This window comes from Oncorhynchus keta, chromosome 32 (genome assembly GCF_023373465.1).
Source record: "Oncorhynchus keta strain PuntledgeMale-10-30-2019 chromosome 32, Oket_V2, whole genome shotgun sequence".
NCBI lineage: Eukaryota > Metazoa > Chordata > Actinopteri > Salmoniformes > Salmonidae > Oncorhynchus > Oncorhynchus keta.
The window spans coordinates 30,162,144-30,186,785 of record NC_068452.1 but is presented as its reverse complement, the minus strand read 5'-3'; the positions used below and the strand labels follow the sequence as shown (position 1 = coordinate 30,186,785).

At 44.6% G+C, this 24,642-nt stretch overlaps 2 protein-coding genes across 6 annotated transcripts; both read right to left on the bottom strand.

The window, feature by feature from the left end:
- Positions 1-420: 420 nt before the first annotated feature.
- Positions 421-17,977, bottom strand: LOC118364667 (rho GDP-dissociation inhibitor 1-like). Of its 5 annotated transcripts, none has more exons than XM_052491314.1 (6): positions 17,821-17,977; positions 5,228-5,423; positions 3,638-3,724; positions 2,883-2,959; positions 2,598-2,661; positions 421-2,180 (listed from the first exon to the last, which is right to left on the bottom strand). In XM_052491314.1, exons 2-6 carry the CDS (start codon positions 5,415-5,417, stop codon positions 1,981-1,983), a joined length of 618 nt encoding a protein of 205 aa, XP_052347274.1. In that variant the 5' UTR covers positions 5,418-5,423; positions 17,821-17,977; the 3' UTR covers positions 421-1,980. The 5 variants fall into 5 exon arrangements, with proteins under 5 accessions (XP_052347274.1, XP_052347277.1, XP_052347275.1 ...); XM_052491317.1 differs by having other exon boundaries at positions 3,638-3,721; positions 17,821-17,976; XM_052491315.1 differs by having other exon boundaries at positions 5,228-5,420; positions 17,821-17,973.
- A 970-nt stretch (positions 17,978-18,947) lies between these two features.
- Positions 18,948-22,364, bottom strand: LOC118365593 (THO complex subunit 4-like). Its single transcript, XM_035747931.2, has 6 exons — positions 21,982-22,364; positions 20,402-20,548; positions 20,128-20,275; positions 19,675-19,741; positions 19,415-19,583; positions 18,948-19,252 (listed from the first exon to the last, which is right to left on the bottom strand). Exons 1-6 carry the CDS (start codon positions 22,225-22,227, stop codon positions 19,238-19,240), a joined length of 792 nt encoding a protein of 263 aa, XP_035603824.2. The 5' UTR covers positions 22,228-22,364; the 3' UTR covers positions 18,948-19,237.
- Between the last annotated feature and the right edge of the window lie 2,278 nt (positions 22,365-24,642).

Here is a 24,642-nt window from a genome sequence, read left to right as displayed (position 1 = left end):
GTTGCCAAAATGGAGTTAGGTTGTCCAAGCTGGAGAACTGAGGACCTGCTGATGCTGTACTGTGTAGAAATGGAACTCTCAACCACACTTGACTAAGCTACTGTAACTATGTGCTTAGCACCGACTCAGACCATGGGTACATCTCCATGACTCCTTGTTTCCTGGACTGCTTATTTCAAGTACACAAGGGGCTTTAGCTGCCCTCTTATCAGTACTTTGGCTTTTCATTTGAATATTTTCCTTGTTCTGCTCTTTGTGTACAAACTTCATGTGATTTGGTCTTCTATGCTGGTGTGTTCTAGATGGAGACTGGATGGTAGACGGGTGAAGATGGTTTACAGAACGTTGTACTGTAGAGCTGAATCAATAACAGAACAGTGTAAAGAGTAACATGACTTTGATTAAAAAGACACCGTGAGCTCCAGTCTGAAGACTTTTTAATGTGACAGGTGAACAGTGTTCTCCAGGTGGTACACAGAATCAAAACCATACTGAAACAATGATCCAGTGACGCATACTGAACCATTGAAACCAAACAAAGCCCGAGCCCTACATCACAAGTTATGACATTGATTAATGGAGTGTAGAAAAATATAACACGGTTTTGTATTAAGAGGTCTTGGCTGTTCTCGTTCTACTTAACTCTGGGTCTGTGCACAACTTATACCTGAACTAAAACATCAGGCCCAAAGTTCAAAACTATTTGATGTTGAGTTCCCATTCTGAATGTCTGACCTTAACAGAGAGCAGCTGGTGGTTGTAAAGGCTAGGACGCACAGCCAGTTTTGGTAATCCTGGAGTTGATTCATACTCGAGGTGAGTGGATTAACAACCCTTATTGTGTGACATTCCTCTCTGCTCACAAGGGCCACCAGCAAGGCCCCATATGAGACGCTACTGTAATGGAGTTAGTGACTGGAAGAAGGCCTCAAGGTCTGCTTCGAGGGCATTTGACAAGGAGCTCATTTCTTAGTTGTCAACAAAACCAGGTTCTTTATATCAACGTAAACACATTCACATCAGCAAACAGCACTAAAGGTGGTCCACATTGAGACCACCTGATGCGGTGAGGAGGGAAGGGAGCAGAGATGTCTGCTGTTCTCTTTCATGGTCTACTTCTACTGGCTAATCTGGAAAGAAGGTACAAGAATCTCAATGGTTGTCTGTTCGCACCTGCACTCAGCCTAAAACTCTTTTACTCAAACCCTATAGGAGGCTCTCGTAACAATCTGACAGTTCTGTTCTGAAGGCAAATGGCTCTTTGTGATCATTTCCTTCATCGTTAGTTCTACAGGAATCCTCTTTAAGGCCACATGGCTGCTGAATGAACTAGGTAGGGAGGTGAAAACCCTGAACAGGAAGAGGCACACTTGCACCTTCAGCAGGTGGTCACAGTTCCTCTGGTGGACTGCCGGTAAGTGCTGTTCATGCCACCTCTTAACGCTTAGGAATTCACACTAGTTCCAGAATAAACTAATTGTGTGGACTCTGGTACATATAATCTACTCAAAGGCTTTCCACTGACAGAGGGCAACGTCCCCAACAAAGAGTACAGAGTGTGGACCACAGCCTTTAACACACAGCAACAACTTTACAAGGCAGATCATGGTTGTACAAAACAATCAGCATGAAGGGGAAAGGATGGAATTCACACAGTTGATTGACATCCATATCAAGAGCATTAACAAATCAATTTTTCATTTTCTTCATTAAAAAAAGGGTTCTATACAAACTAACCAAAACAAATTCATGATTGTGCACATGATTTGCTTTCTCCACATATTCAATACTCAGCATCACAAGGAGTGTGTGTGTGTGTGTGGGGGGGTGAATGGCATGACAACGTGATTGGAATGAAACTACTGCAGGGATTGGGGGTGGACGAGAGAGCAATTTGCCTTAATTACTTATCACATAATTATGAATGCAAAATAATGGAATGGGAATAAGAAGATGGGGGGAAATTAAGTTGACGGGGACTCAGTCTTTCCACTCTTTCTTGATGTTAAGGTTCCACTCCCAGGAGAGGTGGTCGTGCTTATCGTCATCAGTGAACTTGGACTTGATGTTGTAGGTGCCGCGGGCCAGCATGCCTTTAGGAGCCTCCTCCAGAGGAGTCAGGAACTCATACTCTGCCGGCCGCGGCCCGTAGCTCCCCACCATGTAGTCTGACTTGTCAACTACACAGAGAGAGAGGAAAGAGAGGGGCTTAGATTTATTTTCCAAAGTTGCCTCTTGACAAATACAGGCCACCTCTCTGCGCCACTCCGGAACTATTAACAAGTCATTTAATGGCCGTCTAAGAATGCCAATGTAAATACCTCATCTACTAACTTTACCTAATTTCTGTGTGCACAGGCGAATACAGTCACCTGAGTTGACCAAGCCACTCCCAACATCCAATCCCAGATACATCCCTAACCCCGGTTTCCAATGCACTTGTTGTGGATATCTGAGACAATTGGATAAGTATAAACAATATGGTCATATCCCCATGTTGTCCTCTAGATGGAAGGTACACTATATTGCTTAACCTTATCCGGCATTCTCAAATCCTCACAGTAGACAGAGCAAGAAAATGAAACAGCAGAACTTACCCTTGACTCCTTTCCTGTAGGTCTGCTGGGCATACTTCAGTCCCGACACAATCTCCTTGTTGACCTGCAGACAGAGACAATCAGTGATGAGGTCACATCCTCTTTCCACATCCACCCTTCGGATAAGGCAGCAGCCCTTTCATGATGGGACATGGGGTGTATTCAGCTTACAATTGAATTTCAATGTCCAAAATAGCTTGATAGTGGCCAAGCTGACACTGGTCATGTTAGTTCGATTGGATAAACAGACACAATATGTCGCTGAAAAAGGCCAGACTCATTCACCTTGAAGCTGATCTTTATCTTGTACTCCACGCCTTCCTTCAGGACAAAGGACTGTTTCTTGAAGGACTCCAGGTCTCCTGAGGCAGTCGAGCAGAGAGAAAGAGGCGGCCAGACCACAGAAAGAGAATGTCAGAGACCCTCAGGCAGAGTGAATGCAGAGTGTGTTCTAATATATGCAATGTACAAGGTTCTCCCCTGGAAGTAATCGCGTTAGACTGGATGGGTGAAAGGTGTCAGATCAGTGATTCAGCATCTTTAAAAATGCGAGCACACAGGTAGTGTTCCAACAGGGTTGTAGCCTGCTATTATAGTGTCCACTAGATGGCGCTTCCCTGTATGTGAGTTCTGCTCTATGGCCCTGGTTTCTTCCCTGTAGGTGGCTCTACAGGCCATATGAGGGCAGAAGAGTCTCAAACCAGCAGAAGAAATCCTCATTAACTCAAATAATAAAACCAATCCATTAGGAATGGCCCATGGAATTCATCTGATATGTCTACTGGAAAACGTATGTTTGTAAACCAGGTGTTGCGGCTACTATGAGGCAATGTCTTTTGTCCCTCCCAATGGTAAGCTTAAGTTCCACCCTCACACATTCATATGGAAAATATTACATGTGCTCACTACAAAGGCTTCTTTTCACACTAAAACACATTAGAAGTCTTTCAATATGGAGCCTTTTCTCAAAAAGTGCACCTCGGCGTATTCAGAAACACGCCCTCTAAATATCATTACAACCACTGTGCTGCTCTACTCACCCTGTAGGTCAAGGGTCAGGGGCAGCGGCGCCGTCTCACACATCAGGGTCAAGCGTGTCACCTGGACATTGGGAGCATTGGGGTCTACTGGGAGAAAGGGAAAAAATCTAAGCAAAGTACAAAATGTAAAAAATAGTTCATGGTAAACACAAAAAACATGGACTATTATAAGCAGTGCGTGTTTAATTCTTTAGAGTCTAAGACATTGGGGGGTTAAGATGCTCATACTATGGATCATTTAGCTATTTGATTTAGAATTTTAGGACCCCTTTAGGTATAATTTAAAAAAAATAAAATATTGATTTTGGCCTTTAACACTAAAGCCCATAGAAACGCATTGAATAACACATTCATGAATGGAAAAAAGGTCAGTCAAAAACAAAATCATACGAAATAAGGTTAAAGTGTCAGTTCTAGATCTAGGAGATTATTTCTTTTTAATCTCTGGAAATATATATATATATATATATATATATATATATTTTTATATATTTAACCACTTTTTTTGGGTTGGCACAAAACTACCTTCATACTTCATATTTGTTTTTAAAACAGGTGACACTTGTGACACAAAATGGAGAATCTCCCCTTTCAATGTCTCCCGAGTGGCGCAGCGGTCTAAGGCACTGCATCTCAGTGCGAGAAGCGTCATTCCAGACCTTGGTTCGATTCCAGGCTGTATCACAACCAGCCGTGATTGGGAGTCCCATAGGGCGGTGCACAATTGGCCCAGCGTCGTCTGGGTTAGGGTTTGGCTGGGGTAGGCTGTCATTATAAATAAGAATTTGTTCTTAACTGACTTGCCTAGTTAAAAAATAGAGTGGTCATAATAGTTTCTAGATCAAACCGTTCCGACGTTACAGACATTTAACGTGAGAAGACCAATTTTCCGGATGTCTCATGGTCTGACAAACACCGTTCAAGCTGTGCCAACGTTCAGATGCGGAAGTACGACATCGGAGGATGTGGTGGATTGAGATGCATCCAAATGCAAAAAACTTCTCTGGCTTAAATTGACTGATTTTGATGGGGATTTGTTTTGTTATGCAACTTAGATTGATGCATCGGTGCGTCAATCAACTCAAGGGGGTTAAATCAATAGGCTGAAGCAGAGAACTACAGCAGTTCATGAAGAACAGTTCAACTGTGAATAATGACATTTGGAAGATGGAAATGAGAATCAGACATAAAACAATGTGAAAATATTTCTACCAGCGATCAGTTGTTCATCGCAGTCTTTTATACCGCAGCTCTAACTAAAGCCCAGGCGGCTTGGCCTCCTTTCCAGTCAGCAGCCTGTATCTTGCCAGCCTGTATCTAGTTCACAGACTGTTGCAGGTGTGTCCAAATTGCATGATGGTATTTGCAAACTCATTCGTCTGCAGAGCCTGCTGAAGGACTTGTAGGAGGAAATTATAAGAAAATAAACAAAGATGGTGGCACAAGATGTGTGAGGATCTGGGTTTGTTTGTCAGGTCGAGAGGGAGAGAGAAACAGTCTGCAGGGCTGGTGTGTGTGCATGAGTGTCTGTGTGTGTCTGTGTGTGTGTGTGTGTGTGTGTGTGTGTGTAATTGGAGCAGCAACACAAACCTGCAGCCGCGGCGGCGTTCCCCAGCAGGGCCTCCTTGTACTTGCGCAGGCTCTCGTCATCCTTGTCCAGCTCCTGGATCTCCTGCAGACTCTTCTGAGCGGGGGGCTTGTAGTTAACCCCGCCCTCCGCTTCCTCGTTGGCCGCTGCGATGGCCGCCAGCTGCTCCGGGGTGGGATCCTGCTCTGCCATAGTCTACTGAGAGCGAGAGAGACACAGGTCAGGAGGTTTGGTCCAATACGTTGAAAATAGATCAACAAACTGCAAGGCAAAACACTGTAAAACACTGTTGTTGCGTAGTGAGCACAAAACACTTAAACCCCCCCAACGCACTTACCGAAACATTTAAAAGCCTTTATTTAGTTACATCGCAGGTGGACAGGATTAAAAACAGCACACCTGAGCGTACTCCCTGAATACCTTGTCAGGGTGAAAAATGTGTCCTCCCTACAGTACCTCATCTTCAGGTAAACCACTGGTCTGAAATGACTGAATTGGTAAAAGATGAGTAGTAGAGACCTCATATGCTACCAACTAATGAATCATGTGAGATTAGTTACTTTTACAAGGGAGGGAGGAGGTAAGGATGTTGTATTTCCAAACTATTCAAGCAGGGCCAGAGTTTGAATGATGGTAGCAGCAGAGATATTTTAGTATGAACCAATAAAAATCCCAGATCACGCTTGAGGTGATATCATGGCGACATTGGCTAGCTAAGCTCATGTGCAGAAATACATCATCAGGTCTAGGAGTCGTCTCGCGCCGAACTGCGGATATGCAGGCCATCAAATCAAAGGCACTCCTTCGATATAAAGTTGTCTTTGACAAAAATTAAAACGTCACTTTGTTGATTAATAACATTTTTCTCGAAAATGAAAAACTAAGGAATCATTTTGCACTTCTCTCATTGACTCTCAAACCCTGGTCTGGCCTCCAGTCTGCTTCGCATGGGTTTCCGGAAGTCTTGCAATATTGGGCCTCTGGGTTTAGAAACTCTGTGGTAGCAGTCAACACGCCATTTCCCAGATGCTCATTAGGATCCTTTAAATAAATCTGATTTCCATGCATTGTGAGGCAGGCACCAGGTTAATAGGGTGTCCTGGTAGATGATTATGGATTTACATCCTTCTCTCATTCTCTCTCACTTCTATCATTGTATTTTGACCTCAGCAGCCTCATTGCTGCTCTGAAACAATAACCAATCACACACACAGAGCCAGGGCGTGTGACTGAGCCTAACCAGAGCCTTCTATTGCGATAAAGATCTCTGGGCCTGATACACAAGTCCTGGCTTGGACTACATTGGACACAGTCCCAGCATGGAGGTCAGACCAGAGAGGGGCCAGCGCTGTACACGCCGGGGGGGACCACGGTGGGCTGGTTGGTCGAAAAGCAGAGCTTCATCTCAACTCAAACCCTCTCCCTCCCTCCTCTACCACGCTGTAGTGGGCTACAGTCAAGCTTCTGTGGAACAAGCAGATAACATGCTAATGTGGGGAGCAGCACCCAGCTGCACTGCATTACCAGTCAACATCAATTAGGGTCTGGGGAGAGGGATGCTACGCAGGAATCAGGACAATGATATTAGAGGGAGGGTCCTCTTGCCAGAGAGGTGGGTGTCGTGAGGAGAGAGCTGTGAGTGTTGAAATCAACCTTTCCCCCCCAGATAGGGAAGGGAAATGGGATACCTAGTCACTTGCAAAACAGAATGCATTCAACTGAAATGTGTCTTCTGCATTTAAGCCAACCCCTCAGAGTCAGAGAGTTGCGGGAGGGATGCCTTAATCAACATCTCTGTCATCGGCGTCCAGGAGCAGTTGTTGTTGGGGGTTAACTGCCTTGCTCAAGGGCAGAATGGCAGATTTGTCCACCTTGCCAGCGACCTTTTGGTTACTGGCCCAAAACTCTTAACCACTAGGCCAGGGGTTCACTTTTTTACTCAGGCCCCCTTCCAACATTGGGGAACATCACCCCTATTTCTATGGGAACAAGCACTATTCATGACACAAACTGTTCACACCCCTCTAGTTACGGTACATGGGGGAACATCCCGCACCACCCCTACTTCTATGGGTACAAGCACTATTCATGACACAAACTGTTCACACCCCTCTAGTTACGGTACATGGGGGAACATCCCGCACCACCCCTATTTCTATGGGAACAAGCACTATTCATGACACAAACTGTTCACACCCCTCTAGTTACGGTACATGGGGAACATCCTGCACCACCCCTACTTCTATGGGTACAAGCACTATTCATGACACAAACTGTTCACACCCCTCTAGTTACGGTACATGGGGAACATCCTGCACCACCCCTACTTCTATGGGTACAAGCACTATTCATGACACAAACTGTTCACACCCCTCTAGTTACGGTACATGGGGAACATCCTACACCACCCCTACTTCTATGGGTACAAGCACTATTCATGACACAAACTGTTCACACCCCTCTAGTTACGGTACATGGGGAACATCCTGCACCACCCCTATTTCTATGGGTACAAGCACTATTCATGACACAAACTGTTCACACCCCTCTAGTTACGGTATATGGGGAACATCCTGCACCACCCCTACTTCTATGGGAACAAGCACTATTCATGACACAAACTGTTCACACCCCTCTAGTTACGGTACATGGGGAACATCCTGCACCACCCCTACTTCTATGGGTACAAGCACTATTCATGACACAAACTGTTCACACTTCTATGGGGGCACCACCCCTACTTCTATGGGAACAAGCACTATTCATGACACAAACTGTTCACACCCCTCTAGTTACGGTATATGGGGAACATCCTGCACCACCCCTACTTCTATGGGTACAAGCACTATTCATGACACAAACTGTTCACACCCCTCTAGTTACGGTATATGGGGAACATCCTGCACCACCCCTACTTCTATGGGAACAAGCACTATTCATGACACAAATTGTTCACACCCCTCTAGTTACGGTACATGGGGAACATCCTGCACCACCCCTACTTCTATGGGAACAAGCACTATTCATGACACAAACTGTTCACACCCCTCTAGTTACGGTATATGGGGAACATCCTGCACCACCCCTACTTCTATGGGTACAAGCACTATTCATGACACAAACTGTTCACACCCCTCTAGTTACGGTACATGGGGAACATCCTGCACCACCCCTACTTCTATGGGTACAAGCACTATTCATGACACAAACTGTTCACACCCCTCTAGTTACGGTATATGGGGAACATCCTGCACCACCCCTACTTCTATGGGAACAAGCACTATTCATGACACAAACTGTTCACACCCCTCTAGTTACGGTACATGGGGAACATCCTGCACCACCCCTACTTCTATGGGTACAAGCACTATTCATGACACAAACTGTTCACACCCTCTAGTTCGGTATATGGGGGAACATCCTACACCACCCCTACTTCTATGGGAACAAGCACTATTCATGACACAAACTGTTCACACCCCTCTAGTTACGGTACATGGGGAACATCCTGCACCACCCCTACTTCTATGGGTACAAGCACTATTCATGACACAAACTGTTCACACCCCTCTAGTTACGGTATATGGGGGAACATCCTGCACCACCCCTACTTCTATGGGTACAAGCACTATTCATGACACAAACTGTTCACACCCCTCTAGTTACGGTATATGGGGGAACATCCTGCACCACCCCTACTTCTATGGGTACAAGCACTATTCATGACACAAACTGTTCACACCCCTCTAGTTACGGTATATGGGGAACATCCTGCACCACCCCTACTTCTATGGGTACAAGCACTATTCATGACACAGACTGTTCACACCCCTCTAGTTACGGTACATGGGGAACATCCTGCACCACCCCTACTTCTATGGGTACAAGCACTATTCATGACACAAACTGTTCACACCCCTCTAGTTACGGTACATGGGGAACATCCTGCACCACCCCTACTTCTATGGGTACAAGCACTATTCATGACACAAACTGTTCACACCCCTCTAGTTACGGTATATGGGGAACATCCTGCACCACCCCTACTTCTATGGGAACAAGCACTATTCATGACACAAACTGTTCACACCCCTCTAGTTACGGTATATGGGGAACATCCTGCACCACCCCTACTTCTATGGGAACAAGCACTATTCATGACACAAACTGTTCACACCCCTCTAGTTACGGTACATGGGGAACATCCTGCACCACCCCTATTTCTATGGGAACAAGCACTATTCATGATACAAACTGTTCACACCCCTCTAGTTACGGTATATGGGGAACATCCTGCACCACCCCTATTTCTATGGGAACAAGCACTATTCATGACACAAACTGTTCACACCCCTCTAGTTACGGTACATGGGGAACATCCTGCACCACCCCTATTTCTATGGGAACAAGCACTATTCATGACACAAACTGTTCACACCCCTCTAGTTACGGTATATGGGGGAACATCCTGCACCACCCCTACTTCTATGGGTACAAGCACTATTCATGACACAAACTGTTCACACCCCTCTAGTTACGGTACATGGGGGAACATCCTGCACCACCCCTACTTCTATGGGTACAAGCACTATTCATGACACAAACTGTTCACACCCCTCTAGTTACGGTATATGGGGGAACATCCTGCACCACCCCTACTTCTATGGGTACAAGCACTATTCATGACACAAACTGTTCACACCCCTCTAGTTACGGTATATGGGGGAACATCCTGCACCACCCCTACTTCTATGGGTACAAGCACTATTCATGACACAAACTGTTCACACCCCTCTAGTTACGGTACATGGGGGAACATCCTGCACCACCCCTACTTCTATGGGTACAAGCACTATTCATGACACAAACTGTTCACACCCCTCTAGTTACGGTACATGGGGGAACATCCTGCACCACCCCTACTTCTATGGGTACAAGCACTATTCATGACACAAACTGTTCACACCCCTGTAGTTGGCGAAGGTAACATTGTTGCAGGTTTAAAGCTCATTTCCTGCACTTCTACACATTTTGTCATGGGGTACAGAAATGTTGTTGCAGTTGTAAAGCTAATGTTCTTGCAATTCTATACATTTTGCCATGTCTAATGTTTATTCATGTGTTATCTATGTGTCAAAAAACCTAGATAAAAAATCTTTAGCCGACATGTGCCCAGTTGATCTTTGGACATTTCTGACAAGTTATAAATAGCTCTCCAATGTATATAATGACTGAGGAAAACTGATGACACACTACTCAACTCTTGTGCATTCTACTATTACAGCTTTTTAAAAAGCCGGACAGAGTTTTTCTATTTTTGGGTTGGGGGTGGGGGGCTGACACCCCTTGCCCCACAGTTTGGGAACCACTGCACTAGGCTACCTGCCGATTAAGTACTGTAGTAAAATAGAGGCCTACGTCTAGCCTGCATGTCTAAATGTATATGTCTAGCTAGTGTAATACCTCTGCTACACCGAGATGATTTCATAACACTGCTGCTCTGTACTTTCTGTCTCCCTTCATGAAGACAGGCCTCCTTGTTTCTTCGTGGTATTGTGAGTGATTGGCACAGAGCGCCTCTCTGTATCCGTGTACACACCACAGACAGTCAGCAGCGTAGTCTTCAGTGGTAGCAGTTCAGCGTGATGGCGCCAATGCCATGCTGCATTTTCTACTGATGCATTAGTGATTTACTGCAGTACTGCATCTAATACTTTAAAAGGTTCACTTTACCACAGACCAATAGTTTTTTCCCCCCACAGCAATAAATGACAGGCCTATTCCTTCTCTGGGTAAAAATGTTAAAACTCTGCACTGACAGGGCAGGTCAAGGCTACTTCTGGTGCTTGTATCAGCTTACTGTACTTTGTTAAGTGGAATTCCAACTGAATCCATTGACTCAATTTGTTACTGGGGAACTGACACCAGCTGGCCCCAATTACATTGCAACAAAGCAAATCAACTTGGGAAAAAGCGAATCAACTTGGCCTGTGCTGTTGCACTGTGTAATTACACCGTAATACACAAGTGTATTAGTGTAATACAATCAATTAACTGAGCAACATTGAGTATCTCTGACAAATTGTAAAACAGAAAATGGCAAGAGCAAGAATACTACTTTGACAAAGTGCCCTGGCAGACCTCCACTGACACAACACAGAACAATGCCAGTATGTTTGTGGATGTCAGTCAGTTCACAGGAAACCACCAACCAACAACGAGACAGGAAGCCTAGGCTATGCTATATATCACACACTGTCATGCTCATGCAGCAGTCGAGTTTGAAACACACTTGTTCAAGGACCGTAGTAGCTCACACTTTCCAATATAACAAGAGAAACCGTAGCCCCCATAACAATAGTAGAAAAACATAACAAAACAGGCTTGTGCTCTAAAAAGCCACGTAGAACGCCTCGGGGGAAGAGCAATGTGTGAAAGATTTTATTATTGGGCTACACACAAACACGCAACTGCAAAGAGAAAAAAAGACAAGTTCAACATTGATGTTGTGCCATGAGCAAGACTCCAGATGTTGAACACAGATGTTGGTATTACCTTGACATAACACACCATAAAACCCCAGCTCAACACGCAATCCCAGCAATAGTACATTAAAATCACACCACTGCAAACAAGGGCTCCTGTCTGGCTCTCAAACCTCTCACCACACTAACCAGTTCCACCCCCCTCCTCGCTCTGTAATCCTCTCCCTCCCTCTGCCCCTCTCTGTTTTGCATAGCGCCTGACATACACAGATGGACCTGCGCCAAGCAGGAACAGGGAGCACGTTGCACCATTTTTCCCCAAACAGGGCCTCTCCACATTCTCATTAAAGCAGAAATTCCTGTTCTGTTAGCAGTAGTGTGTTTTGGTAGCTCAGCTGTGCAAATGTGTGTGATGTTGGAGAAATAGTGAGAAGGACATGTTGTTAGGGGTGGGAGGGGAGGAAGGTACCAGATTCAGGGATAGTGTGCCATCTTTCTCATGTCATCTCTATTCATTTGGCAGTCGCTCCTCATGTGCTAGCCTAGATCCAGACCTGAGCCTTGGTGGACTGCCGCTACATACCGAGTTGTCCCCCACGATTGGTGTGGTGATAAATGAGAGGGACATACTTCAGGAGTGCTATATTTCTCTGCTGCTAACGCACACCACAACACAGCCCCTCATGATTGGCCTGCTGTTGGGTCAAGCGGCTACAGCTGGAGGGGGTGTGTGCTTCAGAATAAGTGGATCGATAAAAAGAGGGGGTGAGGTGGGGGACAGGAAATAGTGACAAACAAGAGGGTGAAAAACAAAAATCATACTGTTGAGAGTACTAGGATGGGAGTCGGGGTGGCTAGAGTTTTTTTTTTTTAATAGTACAATGCAACAATTATCATGACAAACTTAAAGAAATACATATTTTAGTAGAAAGTTACAACGGATGTGAGGCACCATCCGAGCAGTGACCCACTTCAGTCTCACACGTTTATCAGTGTGGCCATTGCTTGGTATGACTGCATAATGCCCATAGGCAAACAAGTAGACTATAAACACTGTTCAATAGTTGGCAGCCATCTCATTCTCAACACAGTTTGGCTTGCATAGAATAAGTTATTGGAGCACGTTCAGTTTCTGGCTTGACCAACCACGTCAAGATAATGATTCATATGCGATCTTCACTAAGCACGAAATGGATGATTGGGTCAATTATAGGTCCACTGAGCTCAATGAAATAGATTAGGCCTAGTTTCAACAATAACATAAGTCCCAATACACATTTATCCAGCAGCTGACATTACACAAATACTGGGTGACTACGGAAATAAGGCCTTGTTCACTCGTCACTGCTAAGTGACATGTTTTGGTGTAACTGAGGTATAAATACAGGTAGTGATCGGCTTATGTGTCAACATTGAACCCCTCACACTGGTTCTTACCACTGGCTGCTAAATAAATATCAATAGCTTTAATTGGAGGATTATCCCCATTTGATCAGGTCCAGGAATAGCAAGCACTCTGGTTTCTAGAGTAGCTGACACCAAGATTAGGGCTGTTCCTTAGCAACAATTAGAGCAGTAAGATTATTGGGACAGAGATTACTGCTAATAAGGCAATTGAGGAATAGCAAAGGGGAAGTGTTTGGGGGTGTCAGTGGTGACACATCAAGACGATTCCACTGACAAACCTCTTTGGTGTCTTCTACAGATTCAAGGGTCTTCATTACCAAATTGAACAAGGACGAGACACGCCTCCCGAGTTGATGAAAATAGCTAAAGACATTGTGGTTGATGGAGGCTTTCTGTAAGCAGGACACAAACATAAAGAAGTTCAGCACAGGTCAGAGTTGGAAGTGACAGAAACTCAAAGACAAAACCTTAAGTCCCTCTTTTCCTTCAAAGTTAGTTCAGTTTAATCGTAAAAGATTCTATAAGAATTCAACGACTGCATAGGGCTATGTTTTGGATGACTGGCTGTGAATGTTTATTAAATTGTTTTATTTCTGACTTTTCTATTCCAGACATTCTGAAATTCACTAAAGCATCCCATGTATGTAACTTTAGTCTTTCTGTGTCAGAAACCAGATCTTAATCCCCCCAAAAAAGGCAAACAAAGGGTTCCTCAGGAAATGTCCAGCTCATAAATCATTCCTCTGTAGTAAAGGTCACATCTTTTATTTGTATTTATTTTGTCCAACTAACCCATTCACTGTGCACTCTCATAGGACTTCACCTTTGACATTTCACAGGGAAAAGTACAGGAAAAGGACAGCACAAGGCTGACAGCAATTTGAACGGAATTTTAATAGATGACAAGATACATTACAAATGCTAAAATAGAAGCATTTACTGCAATCTAGTGTCTCAGTCATGTCCCAGTTCTAAGGCAGGGTAAAAATGAAAAAATTAAAATAATAATGAAGTGATCGCCCAAGTGTATCCTGCAATAGAGAACAGCTGGCATTGTCCAAAAGCTACAATTAGCTTTAAACCACAGACGGGGGGGATGGCAGTCAGGACAAGAGAAGAAGAGATTGAGAAATCAGGGATTATGTACTCATTCATTGGGCTGAACTCCAGCTCCAGGCAGGTCTCTGATAACCCTACCTAATCACTGACACAACCGCCTCCAGGAACGTTGTGCTGTACCAACCTTAGATTTGGCAAGCAAGCCTGGATACTCTTTTTATGTGTGTGACTCCTAATGTCACACACAAAACATCTATGGCTAGTTTGATCCTCTCTGTTCTGTCTCCCTCCCTGCCATAGACCTAGCTCTGAGAGTGAACTTTAGCATTTCTCCCTTTCCTCCCCACAGGACGCACCGTTTCATGTGTCCTTGTGATGTAGCTTTGTGACGCCCTTCTAGACTTATGTGCCATTCACCAGAGTGCTTGACTTCCTTGTGCTCTGCAGCACTTTTGTCAACTGTGATTGTATGTTTCCTTCATGTTCTGCCAACAACATGACTCACATCCGCCAGTTAGAGAAGAGGACTGTGTTTAACCACACGTTGGACTGCACTTAAACACACATAGTAATGCAAAAGGCTTCTAAATGATCCCCTTGACTTCCCCTGTAAGCCTTTCTCCACCTGACGTAAACCCCATTGCCGTCTTGATTTGTTAGCAGGTATTCAGGTAAGCAACACTGGCTTGATGTAATGTCAGACACGCTGGGCTGCTGCACAAAGCAGAGGATGCAGCGCTAAATGCAGAACAGTGCCTTCAGGAAGGAGGATTGTGCCTCGCAGAGATGATGCAATGCAGGAGGCACTCATTTCCACAGAGTGAGACATGATTAAACAGCGCAGAGAGGAGTCAAAATTGAGGAAGTGTCAGACGAAAGAGAAAAATATATTCTACCTCAAGGGGGAAAACTAGAACAAATACGGTTTGAGCATTAAAAATAGCCGGTCTGAGAAATCGCTCTGTATAGACAGAGCAGGAAGCTGAGAGCGAACAGAAGTGCCAAGGTGCCAGCTGAAAGGTCAGGGCTCTCTCCCTGCACGGTGGGGGGGCTTAGCGAGTAGCAACACATGCCCAGATTATGTCTGCCTCCCTTGGTAACAACAAGGCAACAGCATCCACTACGGACAGCAATAAGCCTACTGTTGTATGGTGGCTCCATTCAGTTGGGCTTTTTAATGTGGCGTCATTGACAGAGCAATGATCTGATGATGGGTGGTAAACTTGATGGCACTAGTCATGTGGTCTGAGGAACATCTCAACATCTACAACAAGAAACCAAAAAGTATGCAGTGTAACATTTGCCCTTTGGTGGATGACAGCAATGACTAAATAAGGACATATCCAGCATGAATTGAAGCCATTTCCTTTTGAATGAGGTGTATGTGAAGGCTGATATCCCCTGGGGGACATTTGGGGGTTGTGTGGTTTGTTGTTCAGTCTAAGCCACAGTACAATGAGGAGGAACAGCAGAAGAGAAGAGCTAATCTTTAACACTGCTGTATGTGTGGAGATGCTGGCCAGTGTCCTCGTTTCTAGTCCCTTGCGAGTTACAGCAAAAACAGAAGGGACTGACAGGCAGAAAGAGGACAGATAGTCAACTGGCTCTGAGAGAAAAGGGGTCACCATCAGGCCTGGTTCTTGTCATGACAGGCTATAGGAGGGGGTGGAATGTGTGGGAGGCGTCATTAAATCTCCATACCTCCATTGTGGGCGAGTTGTCTTTATGTAGACTGTGTGCTACATATTGCAGGCCATCAGATGGTGCTGTGCTCAGCCCCAAATTTAATCTCCTTTGGTTTGCTACAATTTCCCCAGCCAGATCCCCTCCCTTAATGCAGATTGACAGGGAAGTAGAGACAAGGAGGTTTAAGTGTAGTGATTACTCCACATGATTCCAGGAACCAATCTTAACCTGATTTTTGATAAAGACGCACAGATATTCTTCTTCTTAAAGTGAGCAAGCTTCCATCTCTCTCCTAGCTAATTTCTAACCTCCATTACAGGATTAGCTACATGGCTGTGGGTATTGTCCAAGGTATGTGGTTGATGAATGAGAAGTGAACACTACATATCAATCCAAAGGCTGGAAAATTCTCTAAAAAGTCCTATTAAATAACATAGCATAGAAAACATGAAACCAATTATTGTTGAAAGGAGTTTACTGAAAAACATCACATCAGAGATTTCAAATCCCTAGTCCTACTCAAAACAAAAAAGGTCAGTAGAAAAACAGCATTCCAGATGAGAAAACAATGGTAGTTGCTGTGGTGAGCTACCATTGATTGGATAGTGGTAGAGGACAGATGCCCCAAGTATCCCTATGGATCAATACCCCCCCCACAAACAGACAGGGTAATTAATACAAAATGACACATTAACTAAATAACAGACTAGTGAAGCCCTAAGGCTGAAAATATGAAGCCATTTGGCTTGAAGTGTATATCAACTAAGTCAACATTACATGTCTCTGGACATGTAATGTTATTGTTTTTATTCCTCTTTGAACTGCTGAACATCCAGCAGATGCTATAGTGTTCTTATGTAGGTCGATAAGAGCAACAATTGGAGCAGCCTGGCTTTTTAAATGTTAGTATGTTTGCTTTACCTTACAGATACTGTAAGTAAAACGATTTATAGTGAGTGAACTACCTGTAAATTGATAATTACTAAGAGGAAAGGGTTAAATTTGGTGAAGAACTAAGACTCACCCTGACCTACTCTCCAACAGAAGGAACTAGAACTCTACCGCGCCATTCGTCAGAAACAGGAAGGAAAGGGAGGCTTCACGTTCTGGAAAAAGCAGCCCTCGTAGTTTTGCAAGCATGTCACCGCCAGTGTGTCGGGTTACTGGGCCTAATAATTTTCAGAAAAGATGCACACGTTTGTATGCCACAAAAACACGTCCTAAACAGATATGCTGACTGGGTTTAAAAGTTGCATTATTTGAAGTGTGCCAGTCAGTTGGTGAGTCCTCCTGGATCCGTCAGTCAAATCCGAACTTCACGAGGCCTATTTTAAATACACATCTGTATCAAACTCACGTTCAGAGAGTGTATATAAATATTTGCATTAATTTACAGGATTCGCTCATTCCCTTCAATCAAGTTTAAGAAAAATATGTTAAATGATGAATCACCGCGGAAAATGAAGTTGCATTCCAGGAAGTGTCAATTGCTGACAGAACGTGAGCAATTTTCACGAGATGAAAAGTTAGCCTATACATACCCATTCATTGGGTCTGAACAAACAAGTACAACAACAACTTGTTTCTCTTGAATAGTGTTTTGAAATTAATTTAATGACTTGCTTAGTCGTCAGGATCTAATCACAGATCAATTTAGTGGATATTCACAAGGATAGCCTACCTTCATGGAAAGAGATTGCTTATCACTGTATAATTAAACTGGCAGCAACCACAGAGCAAACATCAGTGACAACAGTTCCTGGTCTGCGTCACAATTAAAATGAGTAATCTACACTAGTCGAATTAATATAGACATGAAGTTACTTGTTAGCATGTAACAAGTTGCACGAGTAACCAGAACTTGCGACTCTGTACTACCAAACATGGAAGTACAAATTAGGGTTTTAGCTTAAATGTAGACATTTTTGAAAAGTTGATAAAACACTCTCGGACCTTACCGTTATGCTGCTGCTACACTGGAGTACGCGCCACTGAATGGTGAGGAGGGAGCAGCTCAAATCAAACGCACAGCACACTTCCGGGAATATTGACTCGCACTACAAAGGCTGTCCGAACGTAGGCGGGCGCTCAGCAACAAGCCTGGTGTAAAGTGCACTAGTCAGGTAAATTACTCGTTACCATAAACTCGCGAATGTATTTGTAGACTAGAATACACGTATAGTAAATTAGCGCAATTACCTTAATACAGTATGAAAATTCGCAAACAATCACGTCATTTGAGAGCCCAAACGGGACAGGAATGACCTTATCGAGTACAGGGAGTAACATACCATGTTTTTAAACATCAGTAAAGGACAGACTGCAAAACAGACAAAGTAGCCTTAGCAAAGCAATGTTACACTCAATGGACTATGTGGCCATCTAGTGGTTCCTTTGGATCTGAGCGACATGCAGCAGCATGCAAATCAAATGGGTCGCAGATGCGTCGAATTTGGTCTAAGTCTAGTAAAACGACAGGATAGTTTACGTCGCCAAATATGACACCTTTTTTAAAATACATTTTACCATGTCCTATTGCACCGTTGGGTGCAGTGTACTTCAATTAAGATGTGCATGACAACCTCAGTACTTTGTCCGGCTGTTACAATGTTTGGAACCAGAGACATTTGGCACTGCAAAAGTCTATTTGGCATAGGCCCTTAAAGCCATAATGTCAAATTAGCTAACAAGATGGCTACACTGACCATCTTCATTGCCCCTTATTTTTGCTCCATGCACAGACCCGACATGCACTTCTGCTGCTGTTTATCATATACCCTGATGCCTAATCACCTTAACTCTACCACAAATATGTAATTCCCTGCACATTGTAAATATAGTATTGGCACTAGCCCTGTAGAAAGCTTACCTTTGTGTGCTTATATCTTTGTTGCACTTTATAGTACTACCGATATTGATCACTGCATTGTTGTGAACGAGCAATCAAGTTGTATTTTAATTGTCACATACTTTGTAAACAATGTGAAACCCTTACTTTCAGGCCTCCCAACAATGCAAGGGATTTCTCTGTACTTGTGCATGTGACAACTACTACAAAAAAAAAAAAAAATCAGTCAGAGTATGGTTAATTTGTACTGCAGGGTTTATTACAATGATCTACGGGGAAAGGAATCAGAGCAGCAAGGAAACCCCACTCACCCCCTTAAACCCACAGTCAAAACCAATATTTTTTTCCAAAAAACAAAAATTGGTAAAAAAAAAACCACATCTGAGAATTTAAAAGGATTGATACAAATTTAAATCACACCAGAAGACATCCAAGTGTTACATGTCCTGCATCTTCAACGCTGTAACAGCGACTGTCCTCATGTTCAGCCTGGAGAGTAATGCAGCCTGGAGGATTCACCTAGGCTCTTAGCTTGTTTCCATCTGGGGTGGGTGGAGGAAACGCATGAGATAAAACGTATGCTACCATAGTAGGCCGGTCCCATCATTCATTTCCAACGCTATATACATGTGGGACAAATGTTTTTTTTTTAAACTTCCTACAACACTTCATAACCCCTTTCTCATTTTCAAACCGAGACTCACCCTGGCATTGTAGGCATCTAGCTGGGCATCCAGCTCTTCAGCGGAAAGTGGCTTAGTGCTTCCCCCGCGGCCACCTCGGCCCCTGCCTCCTCCACGACCTGCTCCACGTCCTCTCTGCATCCCTCTAAACCCACCACGACCCCTGTTCATGCCACCTCCTCGGTTCATACTGTAGAACATCTGAACATTAGCACTTTCCATTCATGACACTTATCATTGGCTCAGGTTGTTTTGGAAAACAGCTCAATCTTAACACTTACCCCTGCATGGGTGGTCGTCTTTGTGTGTCGATCTGTGATGTGACAAGTTGTATGTTCATGGGACGCCCTGCAAGAGAAAGTATTCAGGTTATCACCAGCAAGAGTAGTGTGCTGAAGAAACATCCGGCGCTGTAGTTCTTTGCATCAGTGTCGACTCCAGTGGTGTGGTTATTTGTTTAAATTGTTCTTTAAAACTCCATGAGTTGGCTTTGAAAATGTCAATTTTCTGTAAGAGAACTAGTAAAACAAGCTAACTACTTGGCCTGAACATGGATGGCAACGATCTGAGCACACATTTTGAAGGTTTTAACCTTCAGCAACTTGAAGGTTGGATGAATATACAGTGTCAGCATGGTGAAAGACACCTCAACAGCACAAATCAATTAAATGTTTCAGCAAGGTACAAATGACATAGTATTTGTGGCAATTGTCAAATCCAAATGAGAAACCTACCATCAAGTGGTACACCGTTGTACTGTTTCATAGCTTTTAGAGCATCTGCCTTCCTCTCAAAGTGGACATCTGCAGTGCCTAAGCTCCTGCCAGACCGGTCATAGTGAACAGCTGCCTTCTTCAGTGTACCAAACTCTGCAAAGAGCTCCTGCAGTGAGAGAAACCATGTATTGTGATTATAAGTGATTTCAAGTGCCATTTTGGAAATGCTAAGCCAAGGCAAAATAAGCCATTTCTAAAGAGTTAACCAAGTCAAAAATAAAATAAGATGTACCTGAATATCTGCGTCTGAAACTCCAAAGTCGAGATTGGAGACAAGAAGCTTCCCTCCGGTTTCCACACCAGCGCCACCCCCAACACTGGCATTGAAGCCATGATTGCCGTACATGTCGTGTTGCCATTTATCTGGAATCAGCTTGGGCTGCAACAGATGAAAGAGAACGAACCTGCTGACTTCAGGCTCCCCTGTCTCTGCCAATCACAGAGTCCAGTCCACACACCTGGGTAGGTGCTGGGGAGACCAGGGAATACACAGCCAACAGGGCCAGGTGGTTGGCACACTGCTACCCCATGGAGAATCCCAGCATTCCCTGCCCAGTGCCCACCCAATCACCACAAGCAAGTAAACCAGTTCAAAAACAGGACACATGGCAACATCAATTCTAGACACTAGACCAAGTTTACAGGTCTTAAAGCAGTTTGCTAAAACTGATGGGACCTACTAAAAAAACGAAACATTTCCCATAATATAATGAAGTGTGCATTAATGTCTGAGGCTATTTTCATCAACATTTAGCAGCGAACAAGTCATTAATAACAGTACACGTTTACTCGCTATCATCTGCACTCCGCTCCCACCCCCTTGTTGGCTAACTAGGCTAGCAATGTCGCCCACTGTTCTCTTGCCATCTGCTCCTCCACCAAAGGCTCTCCAGGCGGCCATCCTCCAGCGAGAGTAGTATGCTGAAGAAAGTCATCCATCCGTATGGCGCTGTAGTACTTTGCATCAGTGTCGACTCCAGCTGTGGTTATTAGCTTACATTGTTCTTTAAAGCCATGAGTTGGCTTTGACGAGTTAAGTGTCCATTGTCTGAAAGAGACAATTGCAAAATAAAGTACGCCAACTACCTGGCCTGAACATGGATGTCAACCATCTGAGCGTCCATTTTGAAACCACGCCATTTTGATTGAGTTGTGACGAGTAACATTACTAGAAATGTAGAGATAAAAATATGTATGTAATAAGAGGGGGAAAAGTCCACTGCTACATCCATAAAGGACACCGTTCTGTGTTGATATGGTGCTGCTCAAAGGGGATTGTGTTAACCCGACTGCCACTCCCAAACAAAAGGATAGAGGAGTGCAGGATGAAACGCCAAAAGTTGCCTCTGCTACAAAAAAAAAAAATCATCCAAATGCAACGATATTCTTCGATGCAGTGCCGTTCGGTGGTCCAACAAGTGCCTTTCTGGGTCGAAAGAGACTGCGACAGACCATGAAATCAATATTTCATTGATTGAAGATGCTGAATTCAAAATGGCGCCGTCTGGGCCTTGTAGGTTAGCAGCTTTTCCAGAGTTAGCAACTAGCTAACCTGCTCCAAAAGCTTACTCTCAAAAGTGGTAACAGGCATGGGTTTGAGTGGACAAGGATACATTTATGTGCATTATATCTCCATGCAATTTAAAGGGTTTCCCTTGGTTAATTTGAGAGAAATTCGATTAGCTAGCTAAGTGCCTCTCGACTAGCAAGCTAGCCATTGATTGCATTGGGAGCAGCTAGCAAGCCTGAAGATTAGGACGTCGCGCAGGCATTTTTCCTTTTTCGCAGCCCATTCCTCTAAATTTCTCATACCCTGCTGTATGGCGTAGGTCTTGCTCTGCCACGGCTCAGGTTCGGTCGGTTCCTCATGGGGCCCGATCCTCCACCTCGGCCCCCAAAGCCTCCACCAGCTGCTCCACGGCCAACACCACCACCTCGGCCCACGCCAGAGCCTCCCCGGCCACGGCCTCTTCCACCACCACGGCCTCCTGCGCCCCCTCTCTGCTGCCTGTTCTGCTTGATGATGTCGTCTAGAGACATATCCATCTTATCGGACATTATGCAGTTTCAATTACGCTAAGAACTGTTAGCGAACTAAAAACTAGCCTGACTGATCCCTGCCTTAAGTATTAAAAAAACTTGGTAATCACCCGGCGGTACTACTCAGTTGCGTGAGGAAAAAACCCCGCTAAAATGGAGCTCAAGCTGTATATATAGGCACGAGCCCTCGTTACGTGATGACGCTATCAGTGTCAGCTTGTTGTGCGCCGCCCCTTCCGCAGTTTTACTCAGGTTTTTTATTATTATTTTTTTTTAATTTCACCTTTATTTAACCAGGTAGGCTAGTTGAGAACAAGTTCTCATTTGCAACTTCGACCTGGCCAAGATAAAGCATAGCAGTGTGAACAGACAACAGAGTTACACATGGAGTAAACAATTAACAAGTCAATAACACAGTAGAAAAAAGGGTCTATATACAATGTGTGCAAAAGACATGAGGAGGTAGGCGAATAATTACAATATTGTAGATTAACACTGGAGTGATAAATGATAAGATGATCATGTACAGGTCATGTATTCATGTATTGGTGTGCAAAAGAGCAGAAAAGTAAATAAATAAAAACTGTGGGGATGAGGTAGGTGAAAATGGGTGGGCTATTTACCAATAGACTATGTACAGCTGCAGCGATCAGTTAGCTGCTCAGATAGCTGATGTTTGAAGTTGGTGAGGGAGATAAAAGTCTCCAACTTCAGCGATTTTTGCAATTTTTGCAGCAGAGTACTGGAACGAAAAGCGGCCGAATGAGGTGTTGGCTTTAGGGATGATCAGTGAGATACACCTGCTGGAGCGCGTGCTACAGATGGGTGTTGCCATCGTGACCAGTGAACTGAGATAAGGCGGAGCTTTACCTAGCATGGCCTTGTAGATGACCTGGAGCCAGTGGGTCTGGCGATGAGTATGTAGCGAGGGCCAGCCAACTAGAGCATACAGGTCGCAGTGGTGGGTAGTATAAGGTGCTTTAGTGACAAAACGGATGGCACTGTGATAAACTGCATCCAGTTTGCTGAGTAGAGTGTTGGAAGCAATTTTGTAGATGACATCGCCGAAGTCGAGGATCGGTAGGATAGTCAGTTTTACTAGGGTAAGCTTGGCAGCGTGAGTGAAGGAGGCTTTGTTGAGGAATAGAAAGCCAACTCTTGATTTGATTTTCGATTGGAGATGTTTGATATGAGTCTGGAAGGAGAGTTTGCAGTCTAGCCAGACACCTAGGTACTTATAGATGTCCACATATTCAAGGTCGGAACCATCCAGGGTGGTGATGCTAGTCGGGCATGTGGGTGCAGGCAGCGATCGGTTGAAAAGCATGCATTTGGTTTTACTAGCGTTTAAGAGCAGTTGGAGGCCACGGAAGGAGTGTTGTATGGCATTGAAGCTCGTTTGGAGGTTAGATAGCACAGTGTCCAATGACGGGCCGAAAGTATATAGAATGGTGTCGTCTGCGTAGAGGTGGATCAGGGAATCGCCAGCAGCAAGAGCAACATCATTGATATATACAGAGAAAAGAGTCGGCCCGAGAATTTAACCCTGTGGCACCCCCATAGAGACTGCCAGAGGACCGGACAGCATGCCCTCCGATTTGACACACTGAACTCTGTCTGCAAAGTAATTGGTGAACCAGGCAAGGCAGTCATCCGAAAAACCGAGGCTACTGAGTCTGCCGATAAGAATATGGTGATTGACAGAGTCGAAAGCCTTGGCAAGGTCGATGAAGACGGCTGCACAGTACTGTCTTTTATCGATGGCGGTTATGATATCGTTTAGTACCTTGAGTGTGGCTGAGGTGCACCCGTGACCGGCTCGGAAACCAGATTGCACAGCGGAGAAGGTACGGTGGGATTCGAGATGGTCAGTGACCTGTTTGTTGACTTGGCTTTCGAAGACCTTAGATAGGCAGGGCAGAATGGATATAGGTCTGTAACAGTTTGGGTCCAGGGTGTCTCCCCCTTTGAAGAGGGGGATGACTGCGGCAGCTTTCCAATCCTTGGTGATCTCAGACGATATGAATGAGAGGTTGAACAGGCTGGTAAATAGGGGTTGCGACAATGGCAGCGGATAGTTTCAGAAATAGAGGGTCCAGATTGTCAAGCCCAGCTGATTTATACGGGTCCAGGTTTTGCAGCTCTTTCAGAACATCTGCTATCTGGATTTGGGTAAAGGAGAACCTGGAGAGGCTTGGGCGGGGAGATGCGGGGCGGAGCTGTTGGCCCGAGGTAGGAGTAGCCAGGCGGAAGACATGGCCGGCCGTTGAGAAATGCTTGTTGAAGTTTTCGATAATCATGGATTTATCGATGGTGACCGTGTTACCTAGCCTCAGTGCAGTGGGCAGCTGGGAGGAGGTGCTCTTGTTCTCCATGGACTTCACAGTGTCCCAGAACTTTTTGGAGTTGGAGGTACAGGATGCAAACTTCTGC